At 48.3% G+C, this 19,301-nt stretch overlaps 6 protein-coding genes across 6 annotated transcripts; 2 read left to right on the plus strand and 4 right to left on the minus strand.

Moving 5' to 3' along the window:
• The first annotated feature begins 2,456 nt into the window (after positions 1-2,456).
• Positions 2,457-4,481, plus strand: BO85DRAFT_448578 (HET-domain-containing protein). Its single transcript, XM_025659972.1, has one exon. The coding sequence runs from the start codon at positions 2,709-2,711 to the stop codon at positions 4,467-4,469; it is 1,761 nt and encodes a 586-aa protein (XP_025516491.1). The 5' UTR covers positions 2,457-2,708; the 3' UTR covers positions 4,470-4,481.
• A 2,356-nt stretch (positions 4,482-6,837) lies between these two features.
• On the minus strand, positions 6,838-8,613 carry BO85DRAFT_448579 (Zn(II)2Cys6 transcription factor). Its single transcript, XM_025659973.1, has one exon. The coding sequence runs from the start codon at positions 8,563-8,565 to the stop codon at positions 6,985-6,987; it is 1,581 nt and encodes a 526-aa protein (XP_025516492.1). The 5' UTR covers positions 8,566-8,613; the 3' UTR covers positions 6,838-6,984.
• Positions 8,614-9,611: 998 nt separating this feature from the next.
• On the minus strand, positions 9,612-13,900 carry BO85DRAFT_519424 (ABC multidrug transporter; the record flags this gene model as incomplete). The annotated part of the gene is made up of 3 exons (XM_025665051.1): positions 9,612-9,784; positions 9,855-12,505; positions 12,587-13,900. The coding sequence occupies 3 exons, from the start codon at positions 13,898-13,900 to the stop codon at positions 9,694-9,696; spliced, it is 4,056 nt and encodes a 1,351-aa protein (XP_025516493.1). The 3' UTR covers positions 9,612-9,693.
• A 353-nt stretch (positions 13,901-14,253) lies between these two features.
• BO85DRAFT_468223 (pyridoxal phosphate-dependent aminotransferase) lies at positions 14,254-15,736 on the minus strand (the record flags this gene model as incomplete). The annotated part of the gene is made up of 6 exons (XM_025662245.1): positions 14,254-14,664; positions 14,733-14,789; positions 14,846-15,107; positions 15,201-15,273; positions 15,378-15,497; positions 15,571-15,736. The coding sequence occupies 6 exons, from the start codon at positions 15,734-15,736 to the stop codon at positions 14,254-14,256; spliced, it is 1,089 nt and encodes a 362-aa protein (XP_025516494.1).
• A 435-nt stretch (positions 15,737-16,171) lies between these two features.
• On the minus strand, positions 16,172-17,144 carry BO85DRAFT_437732 (tetraspanin Tsp3; the record flags this gene model as incomplete). Its single annotated transcript, XM_025658636.1, has 4 exons — positions 16,172-16,369; positions 16,414-16,916; position 17,004; positions 17,094-17,144. The coding sequence occupies 4 exons, from the start codon at positions 17,142-17,144 to the stop codon at positions 16,172-16,174; spliced, it is 753 nt and encodes a 250-aa protein (XP_025516495.1).
• Positions 17,145-17,348: 204 nt separating this feature from the next.
• Positions 17,349-19,297, plus strand: BO85DRAFT_448583 (DUF92 domain-containing protein). Its single transcript, XM_025659974.1, has 4 exons — positions 17,349-17,978; positions 18,042-18,259; positions 18,321-18,693; positions 18,757-19,297. Exons 1-4 carry the CDS (start codon positions 17,466-17,468, stop codon positions 19,087-19,089), a joined length of 1,437 nt encoding a protein of 478 aa, XP_025516496.1. The 5' UTR covers positions 17,349-17,465; the 3' UTR covers positions 19,090-19,297.
• Positions 19,298-19,301: the final 4 nt, after the last annotated feature.

A 19,301-nucleotide genomic window follows, 5' to 3' on the forward strand; every position in this document is an offset into this window, starting at 1 on the left:
CAGATTATCCCCATAATACCAAGCAAAGCCCAGTCCCAGAACTAAGAGGTGGAGGAGTTCAGCGATGCCGAAGACGAGGCAGCGCCAAACGCGGCACTTCTAGTCCTTCTTCCACAAATAACGCACATGGTGGAGGGTACCCGGTCTCGAATTGGTCCTCAACAAGACTCATCTTATCGCCGATCTTTAAATATGGGCGACAATATAACGCCTATACCGATAATGCGCTGAGAAGGGCCGGTGACTTGGAGCTACCAGAAGAAAAGTTCCAGCATGGTATCAAACATACATCTCCAGAGTGTCGCATGCGAGTCTCAATTACCCGTGATGGCTGAACAAGACGCCATGATATTCTCGCACAGAATTGGAGAAAGCTAGATGACACAGGTTGTGAATACACAAACCCGAGTAAGACAATCATCGTGAAACTCCTGTCCCTGGGCCCTATGTCATCCAGGAGACCGACTACGATCAGATCAGATCAAAAAGGACATAGCATAGCCCAGCACAGCTCCTCGGCTACATGGCGATTGACTTGAAGTCTTTACCTAATAAAGACTAGAGGATGAGGCCCAGGAGGCTATGATATAGGGTAGGGGATGTGGTGAGGGATGTATCGCTGGCGATATGTTGATATGTAGACAACATGGCCTGTTTCTCACGGAACGTTCAAGAATGATATGGGGTTAGATTCTACGGTATCTAATCTTGCATATCAAGGACTCAAGTATACAAACAATCTTTATCTCCCTATGGGGGCCATCTTCTCCAGCAAATCGACAACAGCTACACGAGCCAATCGTTTTCGTCAAAGCATGACATCGAACCCCGGACTGACAGAAGGTTCTTAGTCAATAAAGCCCGTTGTATGTACGGACTTCGCGGAAATTAACACTCTAATCAAAATGACTCAGTGTGGGCCTTTGGGACAGCAGCACACATGATTGTCAAGGACAAACCGACCGTCGTCTAAAAACATATGCTTCAGATCAATAGAAAAAAAGGGTTAGGAACTGCAAGTTTGAAGCAGCGGTGCTGTCTTCCGAATCGACTAAAGAAGCAGACATTGCGTCTAAAATCCAGCCACTGAGTCGAAACGACGTCGATTAACCCCACTGGGTTATCGAGACGGGATGATCAGAAGCGGTGATGTATATGTTGTGCTTGTTGTGTTAGAGGAGGTAATGCTCCTCAAGACAATGGAATTTGAATAATCACAAGAAGAGGCTAATTCTACATACAAAAATCGACCATTGAGTCCAAGTGACCAGCTAGAATGGCCACATTGGGCGATTGAATGCGGGTTATCAGAATCACTTCTCCGATTATGGGAAGACGTGGATTGGTAGATAGGCAACACGGGGGACGAGGTCATTCTAGTATGAGTTTGGATTTGGTTGATGATACTGATCAAGGGCACATGTCTGAGACTGATTTTTACTTAACAGATTCCCATTCACTCATACCTGGCGATCGAGATCGTGATATGCCATAAGCATATGTTTGTCAATGGCCCTGTGCCAGAATGGGCGTTCTTTTTCCTCACCGGTGACCTCTAGAAGAGTCAGACATTCCACAAGGCTATACATAATACTCAAGCTGCATTCCGACCTGGTGCTTGCCTTCTTTTCTCCCGGCCTCGCACAGCACCATCCCAGATTCGAGGGAGATGATAAATGCCGACAGGCTTTGGTAGCTCTCTCTAACCTGGAGGTTCATCCTATGTTGACCGACGAATCCAACGTAACGTTGTGTTCAAAACTTCTCTCATACTGCGCATGTAACCCTAAAACCAAAGGACGGCAGCAGTGGGAAAGAAGAAGAAGCCGAGTATGACCGCCTACAACCTGTTCCCCGTGAGCTAGGGGCACGATCAGGATCATGTTATATGTACCTATACATACTTGATTCTCTAGGATAACTGCTTACTGAGTACTCAGTTCTTGTTTCTGAGTAGTTATATGTATTTACTAAGCCGCTTATCCTTCCTCTATTCTGTGCGGGTAGTTCAACAGCTATATTTAATAATATCTCTAAAATTTATCTAAGCCTGTTTAAATACTGGCTCAAATACCTGCTCGAGATAATATAAGTGAGCTATAAGAGTTCAGCTTGCCTTCTGTTAGTAAAGTTAAGTAAAAGAAAATTTGAGAACAATATTAATAAATCTTTAAGAACAGCTTCGGAGAAAGGTATAAACTCCAAATTCATGCCTGACTTGGCAGCACTCCAACATCACTAACCAATCACCTCCTGTTTACTCCTTGCCTACATACAAAGCGATCAACTATTCCCAACATATCTTCTAGTCGATCACTCCGCCAGCATCGAGCCACGAGACCAAAAACCGGCTGAAAGTACGCCTTAGCAATATACAGCACGTGACCTGAACGACAAGGATCAGGTTCTATTTTCCTGTGAGTTTGGATACCATTTGTGGCCATATACTCACTTCAGCCCAAAATGCACAAGACGGTTTCTCTACAGCTTGCAGGAATAGCTTGCCAGAACCTGATTACACAGGTCATCTGAGCCTTCTACAAATGGGAGCTAAGCAGTATTCTAGAAGGATTTCGCCCCTGCGGCTGAGCCTGCCAACTCAGCATGACCCCGCCCACCTCTCTTGTTTGTTTGGCAATTTGTAGACATTTCATCATCATCAAATACAATATATACAATATACAAACTCGCTAAAACGGATAGAAACGATGCGCCTTCTCAGGGTGTCAGACTTGAAGCTGGTTGAGTTCATGTCTGATACTATCCCTCCGTACGCCATCCTGTCGCATACCTGGGTCCATGATCAAGAGGTGATCTTTGAGGACATGCTCAGCGGCACTGCGGAAAACAAGCCATGCTTTACCAAACTCAAAAAGACAGCAGAACAAGCTGCCACTGACGGCTTCGAATACGTGTGGATCGACAACTGCTGCATCGATAAAAGAAGCAGTGCGGAGCTGTCCGAAGCCTTGAATTCTATGTATGCCTGGTATCAAGCCGCCAGTATATGCTACGCCTATTTATCCGACGTACCAACAGATGTTCGTATCCAGGACAGAGGTTCTGAATTCGCTCGGTGTAGATGGTTTACTCGCGGGTTCACGCTCCAGGAGCTATTGGCACCACGAGAAGTGGTCTTTTTTTCCTCCGAATGGAAGGCCATTGGAAGGAAGACAGAGTTATACGAAGTACTATCCACAATCACGGGTATTGGAATTCAATATCTTTCCCAGGAGGTCCCGCTGTCCTCGGCGTCGATCGCCAGCAGAATGTCCTGGGCAGCAAAAAGAAATACATCTCGCCCGGAGGATGTCGCATATTGCCTCCTGGGAATATTCAACATACACATGCCCCTGTTATACGGTGAAGGAGAGCAAGCATATATCCGGCTCCAAGAAGAGATCATGCGTCAGTCGGACGACCATTCAATCTTCGCATGGCGGGATTTAGATGCTCTTCCTAATACCCTCCATGGTCTACTGGCCCGTTCACCAAGGCATTTCAGCTTCTCAGGGAAGTTCATTCCGTATAGCAACTGGGAGTCTCTTCCTCCCTATGGAATGACGAATCGTGGTCTGCAAATTGCCCTATTTCTTAAGAAATGTTTTGGGGACGAAGACAATTACATTGCAGTTATAAATTGCCCTGTACCACCAAGCTACAAGGACGGTACCTTCTTGGCCATATTCCTTAAAAAGCTGTCATCCGGCGATGAGCAGTATGTGCGGTCAAACATAGGAAATCTCGCCCACATTCAGGACAGTCGCGGAGATCTAAAAGTAATTTTCGTTCGACAATCTTTGCAGAATTCCTCCTTGTCGGCGGGAACCGGTGTCTATCCGTACCAAGTGGCCCAGCTCCGAGAAGGCCCTCAGTCGTATTACAAGCAAGTAAACATTGCCTATGAAGCTGTGAGAGTCATTGCACCCGAATCAGTGGTATCAAGCCAAAAGAATCTTCAGCACTTCAGATCAACACTTGGCGACCCTGCCAGAACTCCAGAATTTCTCCTTAAGGCTCAGAAGGCCCGCGAAGATTGGTTACCCAAATATTTTCATAATGAGTTTCCGGTGCCTAAAGTGGCGAGCAAATTAGCAGGCGCTATCTTTTTCGAAAGATCTACGGATACACAGCGTGTCTGTGTAATGATTGGATCCATGAGAGGATTCGATATCGGATTTGACGCGATCGAACTCTCACAGGACATGCTGGTAACAGAACCACCGCATCAGGTACTCGACATGCTGCAGCAACAGTTCAAACCAAAACCTGAGCATGAACTAATTGTTTTGGAAAGGACCTGCTGTTACATACATGTTGGTCTCTACTTGCATCGAGGGGTCAAGTACTACATGGTGGACGTGACCGTGATGGATTCCGGAAAAGTAGACAATCTCGAACCCACGCGTCCTAGTTTATATAGTGACTATCAACGTTCCTCTTTTGTACCTCGGATTCAATACAACTGAAGTACCAGAGATGTAACTTGCTTGACGAGCACTTATGTAGAGGTGCTAGCCATCATTTCGCGACATTTACACGTAGAGGTTACTGCATACAGCTTTCAGATATACCTTTAGACAGTAACCGGTTTCAATGACCTTGGAACCAAGCTTCACAAAGCTTCGCAATTTCCGGGGCTCTGACCATTCCACTTAGCAGATGGCACTGAGAAATCCGTAAATATATCCCCCATCTAATCACTGCTGTCAAAAACAGGCCGGAGATGTCTATTCTGGTATTCCTCACGGGTCATACTCAGTAGCTTCTGATTTAAGTCTAGAAATACAGCACAGAGCGTGAAAGCGACATTCTATCTTTATATGGAATGTCTTTCAATTCGCGCATGCTTGTTGTGTTTTGTTGTTCGAGATCCACTCTGCTAATAAGAGAAAAGATCGATCGGCATATACAAGGCAAGTCAAAGGACCGCTTTACATCGATTTAGATTATATCCAGACTAGTTAAATGATCCAGAGGGGAGTTATTTCCAGACTTGATAGTTTATTGGTGAACCAATTCTGAAGGCTTCTACTACTTTTGTGTTGGTTTCTTCGAAAGTCGGATGGACTGGTAATAGCACCATCTTAGCTGGTCATGTGACGGAGATAGCTATTCTGATCTTGCCAAGTCCTGGGACTGTGGCTGTTTCTGTGAACAGCAGTATAGGAACAGTAGTGAAAGAGTGAGAGATGACGCAACTGAGTGAGTAGTAGTAAATCTCCATCTGGTGGACACGTCTCTGAGGCCATGATGTATCTAGACCCTGAGATGATCCTGATGCTGAGATGTGGTTTGTTGCTTGGCGAGTCTTTAATTAACTGTGGGTCAGGGTCTTGCTGGACAGAGCTAATGAATGCATCGCCTGCGTGGCCCTGAAGTTGTCCCAGTGATCTGCACGGCTATGATATCGGTGGGTTTTCCAGGTCATATTTAACAATAAAGACAGCCTCATCTGCTTGCTCCTGCGGTGAAAGGTCTATTCTCACTATTTGAAGTGACAGAATAGGCGGGTCAAGCTTTGTTTGTCAGGCCCTGGTCCAGGCTGCTTTTTTATTAATTATCTCCGTGCTCCCAGCGCCCACAGCGTTTGTTAATAATGTTGCTCTACCTGACTTAATTATTATTTCATTACCGGTTTACCATCAGCCTTCTCGAGTCACTGGTCGGAATATTCTGAGTAATATTAACTTAGATGTGAACAGTATTCTTTCTAGTCTTAGATCTGATCTGCCCTCCTGGGTTGTATTAGATATGCTTAACTACTTTCAGGGTTTCTTTACAAGAGATGTAGGAGTCAGCTTCTTGGGCTTGAATAATACTGAGCTGGCATTATAAGCTTCCTGATCTTTTATAAAGTCATGATTTTTGATGAGTTTTTATTTTTTTTTTTAAAATTAATAAATTTATTATCGCTCTAGGGATAATCTGTTCAGAATTAATTGAATTATTATATACATAAATTATAAGATTTATTATTCAGAAATAAATTCGCCATTCAATGATTTCTAAGAAATATTTCTATAATATTAACATTATATATAAATCTCCCGAGCGTTTATAAAGTCATGATTTGACCGATTCTCAAATGGTTACAGCTAGGTTCCTCCTTAAAGGATGTCGTTTATTCCTTAGACCTGCGGGATTGCTTTATTGACATAGCTGAGACTGTTTAGGAGGAGTGTCATACGAAATAATCAAACGATATAGAGATGAAAGTTTCCATTTCGACGATCCATGAATCAGAAGCAGAAAATTCCTTCCGCCTCAGGGTGACAGGAAGTACACAATCCTGCATCGCGCAGGATACGGTGGGATTTATATACTGTGTTGCGCTCGATACTAAAACGCATTATTTCAGGGACCACCCATTGCGGGAAGTGTCTGGAGAGGCTCTGCATATGGGTGTATTTAGCTTCTGGAGATTTTAGGAATCCATAGTGTTTTGTCAATCTATACTACATGGATCGATCCTTAGGCATGGTCCATAGCATCACTGGGTATATTGTCCGGTGGTATTCGCTATGCTGTCTTGCGATTATGACATTCATAATGATAATAATCAATGGGGGTGTGATATATTCGAGCAAGTCATGGGTCGGTCAATCAGGATACCTCAAGGGACATGTAAAAAGAAGAGAAAGGCTAGGATAGAGCCGAGGACCAGAAAGGAAGGAAGAAATGTTGTCTGGCACTAGAAGGGAAGACGATATCATCTAGCCCGGTCCAAGCCCAAGTGGAAGTCCGAGCCGGAGCCAGTTGGCATATAGGCTTTGGAAGAAAGGCTGCAGACCAAATAGGAACCAGCGAGAACTCAACAATGATAATAGATATATAGTGACTTGTACCCTGATACTATTAACTGTATATATGAGACACTCGCTGTTATATATCCTCCTAAATACATTTAAGCCAAGATGATCTAATTCTGGCTATTGAGAGTGAGTTATCAGAATAAAGGCCTTTGGCTGAATCATTAGATGATTATATAAATTCATCCATTACAAAAACTCTCTTCCTCATTACCAACTCCCTTGCCTCTGGGTCCGATAACGCGTAGTGTAGCACCGCATGCTTGCCATCTCCAACCTTCTCATACAGCATCGTTCGCACCCTCGCCTTCTCCGGCACATACCCATCAGCATCGGCTGCGTCCCCTTCTATCTTCACTATTTCCCGCAACATGTATAAGTATGACATCGAGTCATGCAGTCCTTCGCGATGCGGCCATGCGCGAAACAACCTCAACACACGCTCTCGGATACCCACATCGCGGCACTTGATCCCTACCGAAAACAGTGGGACGAAAGCCCCAATATCGGAGATGATGTTGGGAAGTGGCTGTTGCTTGTGGGCGTATTCCGTATAAAGACTGGCGACGATCTGCTCTGTCAAAATTACGGCTCGGGTCCATCGTGCTAGGAATCGGTCGTAGATGGTCTCGGTGAGATCAAGGAAGGTGGCGATATAGGTACTCATGACGATGTGACTGACGCGGATTGTATTGATAGCTCGAGTTTCCTTGGGTGAGTAGTGTTGGGCTTGGGACATGTATGTCTCGAAGGCGTTGATATGGCGTTGTATGTTACTGTATTGCCGTTGTTGCTCGACATAGAGAGGATAATGATCGGCAGAGCGATCTCGAAGCTCTGCTTCGCAGCGCGTCCAGAAGCGCACCATGCTATCAAGCAACGGTTCCAACGTATCCTTTGCTTCAATCAGACTGCGAATTTCTATACTGTCGTAATGCACCGTGGAGAGATGCGCATCCAACGGTTGCAACCTCATCACGGAATCCTCGCTGAAATGCGCCGCCTGGACCGTCAACTGCGCAAACATATGCGTGAAGACTGCGTCCTCTTCTCGCTCACTATCATTTTTCGGACCAGCGGGAAGGGATTTGAACATTGCTTCCCTCGCTTTCGGGCCAGTCTCATTCATAAGAATGTATATCCCATTTCTCAGATGCACCAACACGTTTCCGTAATTATCTTGCAATAAATCTAGCACCACAAAGATCACACAACACACCAACGCCGTGATCCGTAGCTGGGGATCCCCGGACCCGGACGCAAGGCGGCGACGAAGAACAGCAATCGCCCGCCCGTATTGCTCCAGTGCAAAGAGCTGATAATCGTGATTCATACCAGCTACACCCACAGTCGTAGTTTCGTGGAATGCCCCCAGCGCTGCGACGGCGTGTCCAACTGCCGGCTCCATCTGACTCATCCGTAGCACGATCCGTTGCCAGAGTTCCGAGTCACATAACCCGGTCAGCATGGGCATCGTATATGTCTGAAATAAGGCGAGACAGCGGCGCTCGTCGGCTGTCATACCGGGCAGGTTGGTGGAAATGTAATTGTGCAGGAGATTAGCGTGTCGAAGGCGCGCTTTTATGGGGAGCTGGAACTGCGGGGACCGGTCGCAAGTCCGACCTGTCGACGTGCAGTTCTTGCATGATGGTCCTGGTGTCTCGTCGCATTTAATCCGTCGTGCACGACACGTCCGGCACCCTGTTCGAGACCGCGGTGAGTACTTCTTCAGGCCTAGGGTTTTGGAGCCCATCGCGGGGAACACGTTGTAACATGTCCAATTCTGGCACTTGGTAGATGGTTAAAACCATTTAAAGAGTGAGAATTCGGGCCAAGCCCGATGGGGCGTTCAATTTCAATCCAATTCAGTTCATAGCCCTATACCCGATTGAGCCGGTGTGGTTAGAGACTAGCTATGCAGGGACTTCGTAAGAATATGGATTCAAATGCCTTCAAATCATGTAGCACTTACAGTAAACAATATTCACTATAATATGGGCGGGTTATTGCTAACATACAGGTTAGCTCAATATAATTAATAATAGGAATTAGTATATAGTTATATAATAATATTAATATAAACAATTATTACAGCCAGCCAGCTGCTTACAAGTCTGTTCTCTATGCTGTATCTATTATCTTATTTTTGATATATTTTATTCTTTTTTTTTTTTTTCATTTTACTTTCTCTACTAACTTGAACAGAATATATTTTATATTCTATCTTTTTCATATGATCTGTAGCTAGGACCTCCGGCGTGGCCCGCAAGGCGCAACAAACAAAACAAACGTAATAACTCACGTGACTTATGCGGGGAGGTCACGTGGTGAGACATGGGAGAATATAATTGTTAGGTATATCCATAGTAGGTTTTACTTTACCAAAATTGTTACTTTCTATATCTTCTGAGTACTGATATTTAGGAAGTATTCATGTATAGTTTTTTTTTAATTCCTGGAATATATCTAAAAGATTATGATCTCCTCTATCTATCTCTGTATTTCTATGATTACGGAATACTTTAACTGAAATGTTCTCTCCACCCAGAGTCCCGTGGCTTGCTTCTCCGGCAGCTTCATACATATTAATTTTAATAATTTCATTAATAACGAAGGATTACTCTGTGAACTCTGCGGTGTTAACCAGTAACTTGCGGAGTAGGATCTCGGCAATTCCCTCTGGATCAGGACGGACGCCATGTTCTCCGACAGTCATACAGTATCTATCTACAAGACTCATCAGATCTTATTTCAATGCTTCACGACTCATATAGCCTCTTGAACCAACTTTCATCACGCGCCAACAATTGCTGTGGGGCGCCACACTCCACTATTCGCCCGTCTGCCATCACCACCACCCTATCAAAATCCACGATAGTGTCTAGACGATGGGCGACCGCAATGATTGTACACACCCATCAAATTCGTGCCGGATGATCTCCTGCATGCGACGATCCGTCTCGATATCAACACTGCCACAGTAGCCCTCTTGTTAGCCCCCCTAATAATGGACCAGAACCCCCCTTCTCTAATTCTACTTACCTCGATGAAACCTCGTCCAACACTACAAGCCTGCTCTTCCGTAGTATGGCCCGCGCCAGGCAGAAAAGCTGCCACTGCCCTTGGCTGAAGAAATCTGTCTTCAAGATGGCATTTAATCCGCCCTTGGCCTCAATAACTGACCAGAGCTGACACTTCTCTAGCGCTCCAATGAGAATCGCATCATCCTGGCTGGTCGCCTCCCATGGGTCCAGATTGAAGCGTGCAGTTTCCGAATGTACGCAGAACGGCTCCTGGGTGATGATATTCAAGGACTGGCGGAGCTCCGATCGTGGGAGATGTGCCAGGTCTTGCCCGTCGACCTTCAATGTTCCCTGCCGATACTCCACTAGATGGAAGAGTGCAGCTAGGAGCGAGGACTTACCACTTCCCGTGCGGCCGCAGACTCCTATCTTCTCGCCAGGCTGGATGTGCAGGTCAATGTCTCGAAGAACAAGTGGCGCAGAATTGGTATAGGCTGCAGCAAAGTTATCAAACTCCACTGCTCCATACTGGGGCCACGCAGTCAGCGGCGAGTTGACCTCACTGTCCTTCTCTTCGGATTCAGTCTCCTCGACGAAATCACGAACCCGTGCCAGAGCACTGAGGGACGTCTCTGTCAAACTCCAAACAAGGACTAATTCGGATAGGTTCTCGTTGAAGCTCATGATATTCAACAGGCCCAGGCCCACGATTGCGGGGTGTACGGTATCGCGAAGCATGGCGATCGTACTGATGAGCACGGTGCCGAGCGCGGCAACCAAGAGATTCAACACAAGGCCAAGCCAGGCTTGCACAGCTTTGAGCAGGTACATCGGTCGTTGACTGTTGTCAAGGAGTATCGCATTGCGGGCTCGGAAAGCTCCCGTCCAGCCGAAGGCGCGAATACTAGCTAGGCCGGCAATGGTTTCTTGGAAGTGAGTGTATAAAGGTGCTTGTTGCTCTAGACGGAGAGTACGGAGCTGACGGGAGGTCTGGACATAAAATCGCTGAATACCAATGAGAGCCATCATGACCAGGGGAATAGTGACCAGTAGGTATGTAGCGGAGGCCACAATCATACACGCGCCGATAGTAAATATTGCCAGCTGTAACATCATCCCAATCAATACACCAGGAAGCTCATTGTCAATAACACTGAGATCCTGTGTAAAGCGGTTCAGCACGGTTCCGGAGTCTGTTGAGGTAAAGAATGATATGGGTGCCAGCAACACTGTGTGCAGAAGTTTTTGATGGAGACCGTTCGATACTCGGGGAATGACACGGAGGAATAAGCCCCAGACCAGGAGGGTGAGCGACATCAGTGAGACGACAGCTGCCAACCCGAGGCAGCCCAGAAACGACGAAGTAGATACGATGGTAGAATTGTTGCTTGGGCTGCTGAAAGCGTTCAAGAGCAACCCCGGTGCCTTGATCGCGGTGATGTACACCAGGCTCCATAGACAGCAGAGCCCCATCCACGACCAACTGGCCGCAGCAAAATAGTCAGTGATCGTCTTCCAGTCCCCGTGCTTTGGTGCTGGTGATTCTGTCACTGTTGGCGCTTCTTCCATTTTCGATTCCTCTTCTCCCACTGCGTTTGCTTCAACCACTGCCGGCTGCTTGACTGCCACATCAGCGTGTTCAGCATGTGATCGTGCGTCAGAGTCATTATCCATAATGCGCTTGAAATTAACATTGAGACCGGCCACATATCCTGTGCTCTTGTGAGTCAAAGTCTCATAAGTGCCCTGTTCGGCGATTGTTCCATCCTTCGACAGGACGACCACCCAATCTGCCAGGGGAAGTCGGGAGACGGCATGGGTCACCAGGATAATGCTGGTTGCCCTCCTTCGCACTGGGCCAGACACAGAGAAAAGTCGACGAAAGATATGCTCTTCGGTGTCTGCATCCACTCCACTGAATACATCATCAAGAACAAGTAGCTCCTTCTGTGCAAACGCCGCCCGAGCAAGTGTAAGACGAAGTCTCTGCCCCCCGCTGAGCGCGATCCCGTTCGATCCAATCTTAGTCCCATCCGTTTCAGGTAGGCTGTTCACGTCTTCCAGCAAGCCGCAGCAGTCAACGACCTCGTGGTACAGGAGGGCATCTTCAGGGGATTGACCGCATATGCTAGCCTTAATCGTATCATTGACGGTCCATGGGGTCTGATCCGCAAACCCTATCGAGGAAGTCGACGAAACTGTTCCAGATGACCAGGGAGTCTCTCCAAGGATTCCCTTTAGCAGGGTGCTCTTTCCGCACCCAGTCGGGCCAACTACCATGACCAGCGATCCCCGTGGGATGCGGAGATGCAGGTTGCGAAGCACCGGGCTGTCCTCTGCCCATCCGAATGATGCATTTTCTAGGACTACCGTATCATTAGTTCCTTCAAACGCCGCTGTTGTAGTAGTGCTTGGCGCTAATTGTCGGTATTCCTGTCGTGAAGGCGACCGAAGAAATGCATCGATGCGGTCGAAACTGCCCAGCGCGCCAGCTAGATGAGGCGGCGTTTGAACCAATGTCATCAATGGGGGCTCCAAAAGCTGTAGGAGTGAGAGGATGGAGAATGCGACAGGAACATTCAATGTCTTGCCAATGGATTGACCCCAGCCAAGGTAAAGTGCGAAGGTGGTCAGCGGCGCGGCGATGCTTGTGACATTTTGAAAGACTACCTGCACCACTGTAATCCATCGGATTTTTCGGGCCACGACATTTTCATTTACCCTTGAACTCTGGAGAAGGCTTCAAATAACGGCTGAGAGTCCCAGAAGTTTTAGACTGCGGATGGATCCGAGCATAGTCGAGGTTATTGAAGTCCGTTCTTGAATAGCCCCCACCCAGGCGTTTTGATACCGTGGATACAGCCGCGTACAGGCTGCCATGGCCACGACGGCGCACGCAAAGCAGAGTCCCGGAGCCAGAAAGCCCACACCTAGCTGGGCGTACAGCAGGTACAGGGCCACCGCTACCTCTATAACCGCCGTCCAGGCGTGGTGCATGTCTGCGCAGGACATGGTGATACGGTCGATGTCGGTGGACATGAGCGTCAAAGCAGCCTTCTCCTCCACGGCAGTTATGCTCAAGTCAACGCTCTTGTTATAGATAAGGGAGACCAATCCCCCTCGGATGCTGACAACCAACCGATTCATCTGGTGCTTGGAGGTGGCCCCGAGTAGGGCGATTGCGGTGTAGATGAGGGCATAGATTCCTATCAGGCGCCACGCAGGCCACTTTTGGCTTTCGACCGGGTCCATTACCAACCTCGTTGTATCCTGGATGAGATATGGCTGAGTGAATTTGACCCCGATCAAAAGTAATTGAGGAAGGCCGGAGGCCAGAATATGGTATTTCAGGACTCTCGTGACCGCTCTCAGTAAATGATGGGAACGCCTCCATTCGGCCTCAAAACGATCGCCGAGGCGTTGGGAGGAGAGAGCGGCCTCTAGAGGATACAGATTGTTAACTCCAAGTTGAGTGAAAAAACCCTTCCATAAGAGAGGATTGATCCACCACAGCAACAGCGTGCTGTACGGACCAGCAGTGTCGGAGGGGCTGCAATCCCGATAGGTAGCGAGCAAGATGCCCCTTTTTGGCAGAGCTTCGAGGAGAATCACTGCGACCTTGTTGAGCACGAGCATGGCAGTGATGATGTAAGGTACGCTTTGCTGGCCCTGATATCCCAGACGTTGGCACTGGGCCATATCCAAGCAAAGGCTTGCGATAACATAGAGTGGCACGAGGGTTGACGGTGCCACTGATCGAATATGCTCACACATTGAAAGGATCAGCAGCACGATGGCCGTCAGGAACCCACAAATTGCGACCACAGCCGAAAGGCCGGTCGCGGGATAGATAAAAGGGAAAAGCAAGAGAGTGAAGTGGAACGTCACAGTCGTCGTCAAGAAAAAATATTTGCATTGCTGTTGAAGAGATGGTTGCACTTTAATGGATTCCTGCGCAAGAAAGGCAATTCTGACACCCGCTGTCACCAGGAAGAGGAAGCCGAGAATAATTGCAATTGTATCCTCTCCTCCTTGTAACCATGGATGCAATACGTCGTAATCCATGTTAGTTGTGTTAATCAGAGGATGGCTGTATCTGCTGCAGTCTCGCCGTAGCAACAGCACTGTCTAAGGGGGAGAGATGGAAGTCCATGCCAGGAAGCTATTTTGATTGCGGCCTTTCTTTCTTTTTATCTTCTAGGGGTGGTGATGCAATCAATACCAGAAGCACGGAATTGAGGTTTGCCTAGCGTCAACACCAACAACAAGGCGATACATCCAGGCAGCGTCAATCCTGGCTTACTTACGAAGCCATGCAGGGGTTCTGAACCTTACGGGGCGCTGACGGGGGACCGGAGTCCCGCCGGGGAATTTACTGATAAGCAAACCACAGGATACACCAATTCGAGTGAAATCTATTAGCCAGTTAAATATAATTGCAATCTGCGAAGCCTGGCCTTGGCTAAATCCAGTATGTCATCGCCCTGGCACACCGCAAAGCGAAGATAGTTCTCTCCCAAGCATGGGTGCTCCGGGCTGCAAAATTCATTCGCAGGAATGGCTGTCACACCCAGTCCCATGATCAAGAACCGTGCCAGCAGGGAATCCCTTCTGCGGTCACGGATATGTGGCGGAGTCCTATACACCCTAGGAATCTGGACTTTGAGTAGATTAGCGAGGACAAAATAGCTGCCTTCCGGGATTGTGTAGGGAAGATCCAATTCCTGAAAGACCTGGCAAAGCCTGATCATTTTCTCTCGAACCAACGTGCGCGTCTGCGACCAAAAGCCGTTACATAGGCTTTGCTCATACGCAGCCGCAGCTGCTTCCTGTAAAGGGCCTGGTGTGCAGTTGCAATGGCATCAATCAACCGAGCAGGGACAATAAGTCAGCCCACCCTCCAGCCAGTACATAAGAAATGCTTCCCTACAGATCCAACGCTGATAGTTCGTTGCTGCACATCGGGGCCTAACATTGCAACCCGTGTAAAAGGTACGTAGCTTCATATACCTCGTCGCTGAGTAAAATCAGGTTATGTCGAACGCTCATGTCACTGATGTGCCGCAGCTCCTCGCGTGAAAACATCTTTCCTGTATGGTTATGCGGGGTATTTATCACAATCATCTTGGTGCGTGAGGTAATTGACTGTTCCAACTCGACGAAATTGATGGTCCACTCAGAGGACGAGCAGATTGCAATGTCTGCCTTCGCAGGAGATCTCAGAGGAACGCATCGAATGACGCCCCCAGCCATATAAATGCCGTCCAGATATCTACGGCAAGGAGAGACGAGCGCAAGCAGGGCGTGTAAGTATCACATACATAGTAGACTGTCCGAGAACGAGGGCGATGAGGCGTCAATTTACTGGTCAAAGTAGGGCTCAAAAAGGATAACTTCATCACCCGGAATCAGAAACGCCATCCATACACTAAGCATTCCTATGTCAGGTTAGTCAGGATCGACAGGAAACATAACATTTCGATGCTTTGAGGACTAGTACTATACCTTCGTTTGCCCTGTGGTCACAACTACTAATAAAAACCCTTGGATATGGCCTCCCGAAGCCGCGAGCGACCCTTGGTTGAACCATTTTTGTTGCACTCGAAGCGGTCCAGGGCCTGCTTAGCCGCTTCACGGATGAACTCCGGAGGGTTCCATCCACCTCACCTGCCATCGCTAACAAGACGGTCACCACGCAAAATTCAATGAGGGGTGGTTTCACAAATAGCCCTGACTGATGTTTACGCATGGCTTGATGCGAGAGGCCTCAGCACCTTCGTTGATAACGGACCATACATCCTGCTTGCTTGCCCCCCATCGTTTTGCCGGCCGAAAGTCAATAGCCGGGCAGTCGTTCTGCTTGGCGGCTGAGAAGTCGTCACCCGCATTATCTGTCTCCATGCCGCTGCAATGAGGGTAAAACAAGCAGGGGCTCGGCTGGGGTGTCCTTCGTGAAGGTACTGGCCCCCGATTTCCCTATGCCCTTTATCTACGCCTGTTTAGGCGCCCTTCGACCCACCTTTAGAGAAACAGGGGCGCCGATATGGACCGGATGACCTCAATTGCGAGAAGCAAGTCAAGCATATCAGCATAATACGCAGAGTGATAATGTAATGTATGTGTCTCTACGACTAGTCGTAACCTGTTTCGAGTTTGAAAAAGATGACTGCGAATGTAATACACTAGATCCTTCTCGTTGGTTTTGTCACTGCTCGTACCACTACCGGTCCATCTTAGTTGCATTAGTGCGTGCATGGCAGGCAACTCAGCTACCAAGCTGCAAACAACCCTGTGATTGATTGCCATCATGGACCAGTCAGCCCTCAGAAAAGCGATCTACCGATCATTCCACTCATTGTCAAACCTTGGACCCGCACGAGGCAGGAACGCTCCCCGCTGCCCCTCCTCCGCGTCATCGTTGGTGTCTTCATCCTCCAGCGCAGCGTGCGTGATCCGCTGCTGACTGCGTGTCTGTCTGCCAAACTGCATTGTCATCCAGCTCGGTCGCTGACGCAGGGCCTGATACAACGCAACCTGTAGTTGCCTTAGTAAGGAATCACCTATAACGAAGCACATACACAGACCTTCATGAGTAGAGTCAAAATAGCAGCTGCAAAAACCATCCACGAAGCACTCTGCTGCTGCTGTCTCCACGGGACCAGACAGCTTGTCCCGTAATTGAATTGTACCTCACAAGCATCATCCCCGGTGGTCTTATCCTTGAACGGCCACGCTCGGTCATGGATACTCCGGAATCCGCAGCAGCGGAATTCGTCCTGAATAGCACGGATCGGTTGAGCATCTTTCGCGCGGAAGTATGACTGCCATTCCTGCTCTAGTCGGCAGGTTGTGATGCTCTCTGGGTATAGATAGGCGAGGGCTACGGTGGCGATGATTGTGGTTATGATAGATTGGAGGTGGTTGATAACGGGAAAGAGTCTTCGCCAAGGGCTAGATGACTGGCGATTATCTGCAGCAGGTTGGGCGAGTTTATTGGCAAGATATAGTGCCAGTGCTGTTAGAGGAGGGAAGAGGGTGGCGATGGCTGGAACCCATTCAGGAAGGGGAAGGTAAAGTGAAGCTGTACGAGACCAGGACAGCCTGATGAGATGAATGAGCTTGATCCTCGATGGCAGACATCTGTGGCGAGAGTGAGAAGGTCACTTACGCTCCAAGAATGATAGCGATAATTGCAAACTATCAGATGAAATGATGACTTGTCAGTGGGTTTTCTAGAAGGTAGTGGACTTGCTCATACCGCTGCTGCTACTGTGGAAGCCACTGTGGGCAATCCGTAGACAATAGCCATGTTGAATTTGATGCTAGACGATGAAAATGACGGATTACAAAGCAGAAAGCTTTCCCTAGTTGTACATTGAGTGAGAGAGAAGAGAACAAGCTGTTGGGAGGTGAAGTGAAGGGGAGGGAGCTGGCCAGGCGGGGTCGGCGCTTGCAGCTGCGCGCACATGTGTCAGGCAGAAGCCATGGTTAAGCAATGCTCCCATGGTCTTGATGTGTCCATCAAGCAAGCTTAGTACCAAACTAAGAAAAACAGGAGCTTAACTTAGTGTATGTTCAGTGAACATTCCTTTCATAATGAGCAAATGAGCTAATCTAGGGGGATATATGAATGGCGGTATATTTGTGGGGTAAATCAGCTAGAATCAATCCATCGATCTATTATGGGTTCCACTGCCACTGGAATTGGGACCAATCTATACAGCTTAAAGCCGAAAAGGAAGATGCCATTAACATAATTCTCAAATTGGATTTGCCTACTGCCTCCATTCATGTGCATACAGTCATCCAATACCAACCCGCGGATGGTCACCTGGTCCCCATCGGAGCTACCCGCGCTAACGATCAAGCTAAGATACGCGATGCTGCTCTTCTCCCCGATTTCTTATTCTGCCAAACTTTCCCCTGCTTTACCTTGGGGTCGCTACCTGCCTTCACCATGAAACCATACTTCGGTATTCCAGCGGTGATAGTGCTTGTTCATCGTGCCTGGTCGCGAAAGTCGCTGACCACCCCCGGCCTCATTGCGGCTGCGCTGACAGCTAGCGCCCATGCTCTTCATCCATGGTCCGCTCCTTTTGTCTTGTTAGGAGTCTTCTACTTTGGGGGCACCAAAGTTACCAAGGTATATATCCCTTGCTCACATCATCGATCCACAATTTGTAACTGTTGATCACGCACCTGCCAGGTTAAACACGATGTTAAAGCTCGTTTGACGCTCTCCGCGACCGGCTCCGAGGGCGGCGAGGGTCAGCGTACCCACATCCAAGTCCTGGCGAACTCTGTTGTCGCGACAGTGCTTGCTCTCCTACATACATATGTTCTTGCGGGACAACCTGCAAACGCAACACAGTGCTTTTCGAATGGTCATAATGTGGCGGATTTGTTGGTCGTGGGAATAGTCGCGTAAGGCCTATCTCTATTCCTAAACCTTTCTTATGCGCGTACTAACAGGTCCTCGTTGTAGGAACTACGCCGCTGTCGCCGCTGATACATACTCCTCCGAGCTTGGTATCCTATCCAAGTCGAAACCCCGCCTGATCACCTCTCCCACGTTCCGCGTCGTTCCTCCCGGTACCAATGGCGGTGTAACAGGAACCGGACTCCTAGCAGGAGTGCTGGGTGCTTTTACAATCGCCGTGTCCTCCGCTGCTATCCTACCTTTCTGCCCCGAAGCCGATACACTGTCGATGCTCAAGAGCCGGGCCCAGTGGATTTTGGCCGTGACAATGTGGGGAGGTTTGGGCAGTGTGCTGGATAGTGTCTTGGGTGGATTGCTGCAGGCTAGCGTGGTAGACAGGAGAACAGGAAAGGTTGTTGAAGGAGCTGGTGGTCAGAAGGTCAGTACATGCTTAGCATCTACCGGACTGTAAGAAGAGGATAGTACTGATATTGTCTTGCAGGTCCTTGTTCACCCCTCTTCTACTAAGCCCGGTGTCCCAGCTGATACCACCGGTCTGAAGCCTGCTGGATCAAGCTCGAGTGCGCAGGTACACGCCACCGAGGCAGTAGCTAACACCGCCGCTCTGAAAGGAACCAGGGCTACTGGAACGTCGACGGGAACGTCCGCAGGAGAAACGGAATCAGGACACGAAAGCCGGCGGGTAGAGAGTGGACGGGACCTCTTAGATAACAATGCCGTCAATCTTCTGATGGCCTTTACGATGAGTGTTGGGGCTATGGGCGCTGCAAGCTGGGCTTGGGGTCTGAACATTGCTGACTTGGCTTTGTGGTAGCTATTGAAGGCTTGACGCGTATCTATGATCGCAATGCTATGAAACGATTCTTATGACTTGAACTGAATTGAACTATATTAAACGATGGGTATATGGGAAAGGTAGGAAGGAAGAGAAGGAGACATGCGTTGACACTCACTAGTCGGGCAGGTGCAGAAAACGGTATGAAAGAAACCTTATATATAAACAATATGAAAGACCATTACTCCAAC

This window comes from Aspergillus piperis (assembly GCF_003184755.1).
Source record: "Aspergillus piperis CBS 112811 unplaced genomic scaffold BO85scaffold_7, whole genome shotgun sequence".
NCBI classification, from domain to species: domain Eukaryota; kingdom Fungi; phylum Ascomycota; class Eurotiomycetes; order Eurotiales; family Aspergillaceae; genus Aspergillus; species Aspergillus piperis.

What these genes read in the sequence shown, in the direction of transcription:
- BO85DRAFT_448578 (XM_025659972.1), top strand. Translation starts at nt 2,709, where the DNA reads ATGCGCCTTCTCAGGGTGTCAGACTTGAAGCTGGTTGAGTTCATGTCT.
- BO85DRAFT_448579 (XM_025659973.1), bottom strand. Translation starts at nt 8,565, where the DNA reads ATGGGCTCCAAAACCCTAGGCCTGAAGAAGTACTCACCGCGGTCTCGA.
- BO85DRAFT_448583 (XM_025659974.1), top strand. Translation starts at nt 17,466, where the DNA reads ATGGCGGTATATTTGTGGGGTAAATCAGCTAGAATCAATCCATCGATC. An exon ending in GGGGCACCAAAGTTACCAAG is followed by an intron (nt 17,979 to 18,041) that starts GTATATATCCCT and finishes CGCACCTGCCAG; the next exon opens with GTTAAACACGATGTTAAAGC. An exon ending in TTGGTCGTGGGAATAGTCGC is followed by an intron (nt 18,260 to 18,320) that starts GTAAGGCCTATC and finishes TCCTCGTTGTAG; the next exon opens with GAACTACGCCGCTGTCGCCG.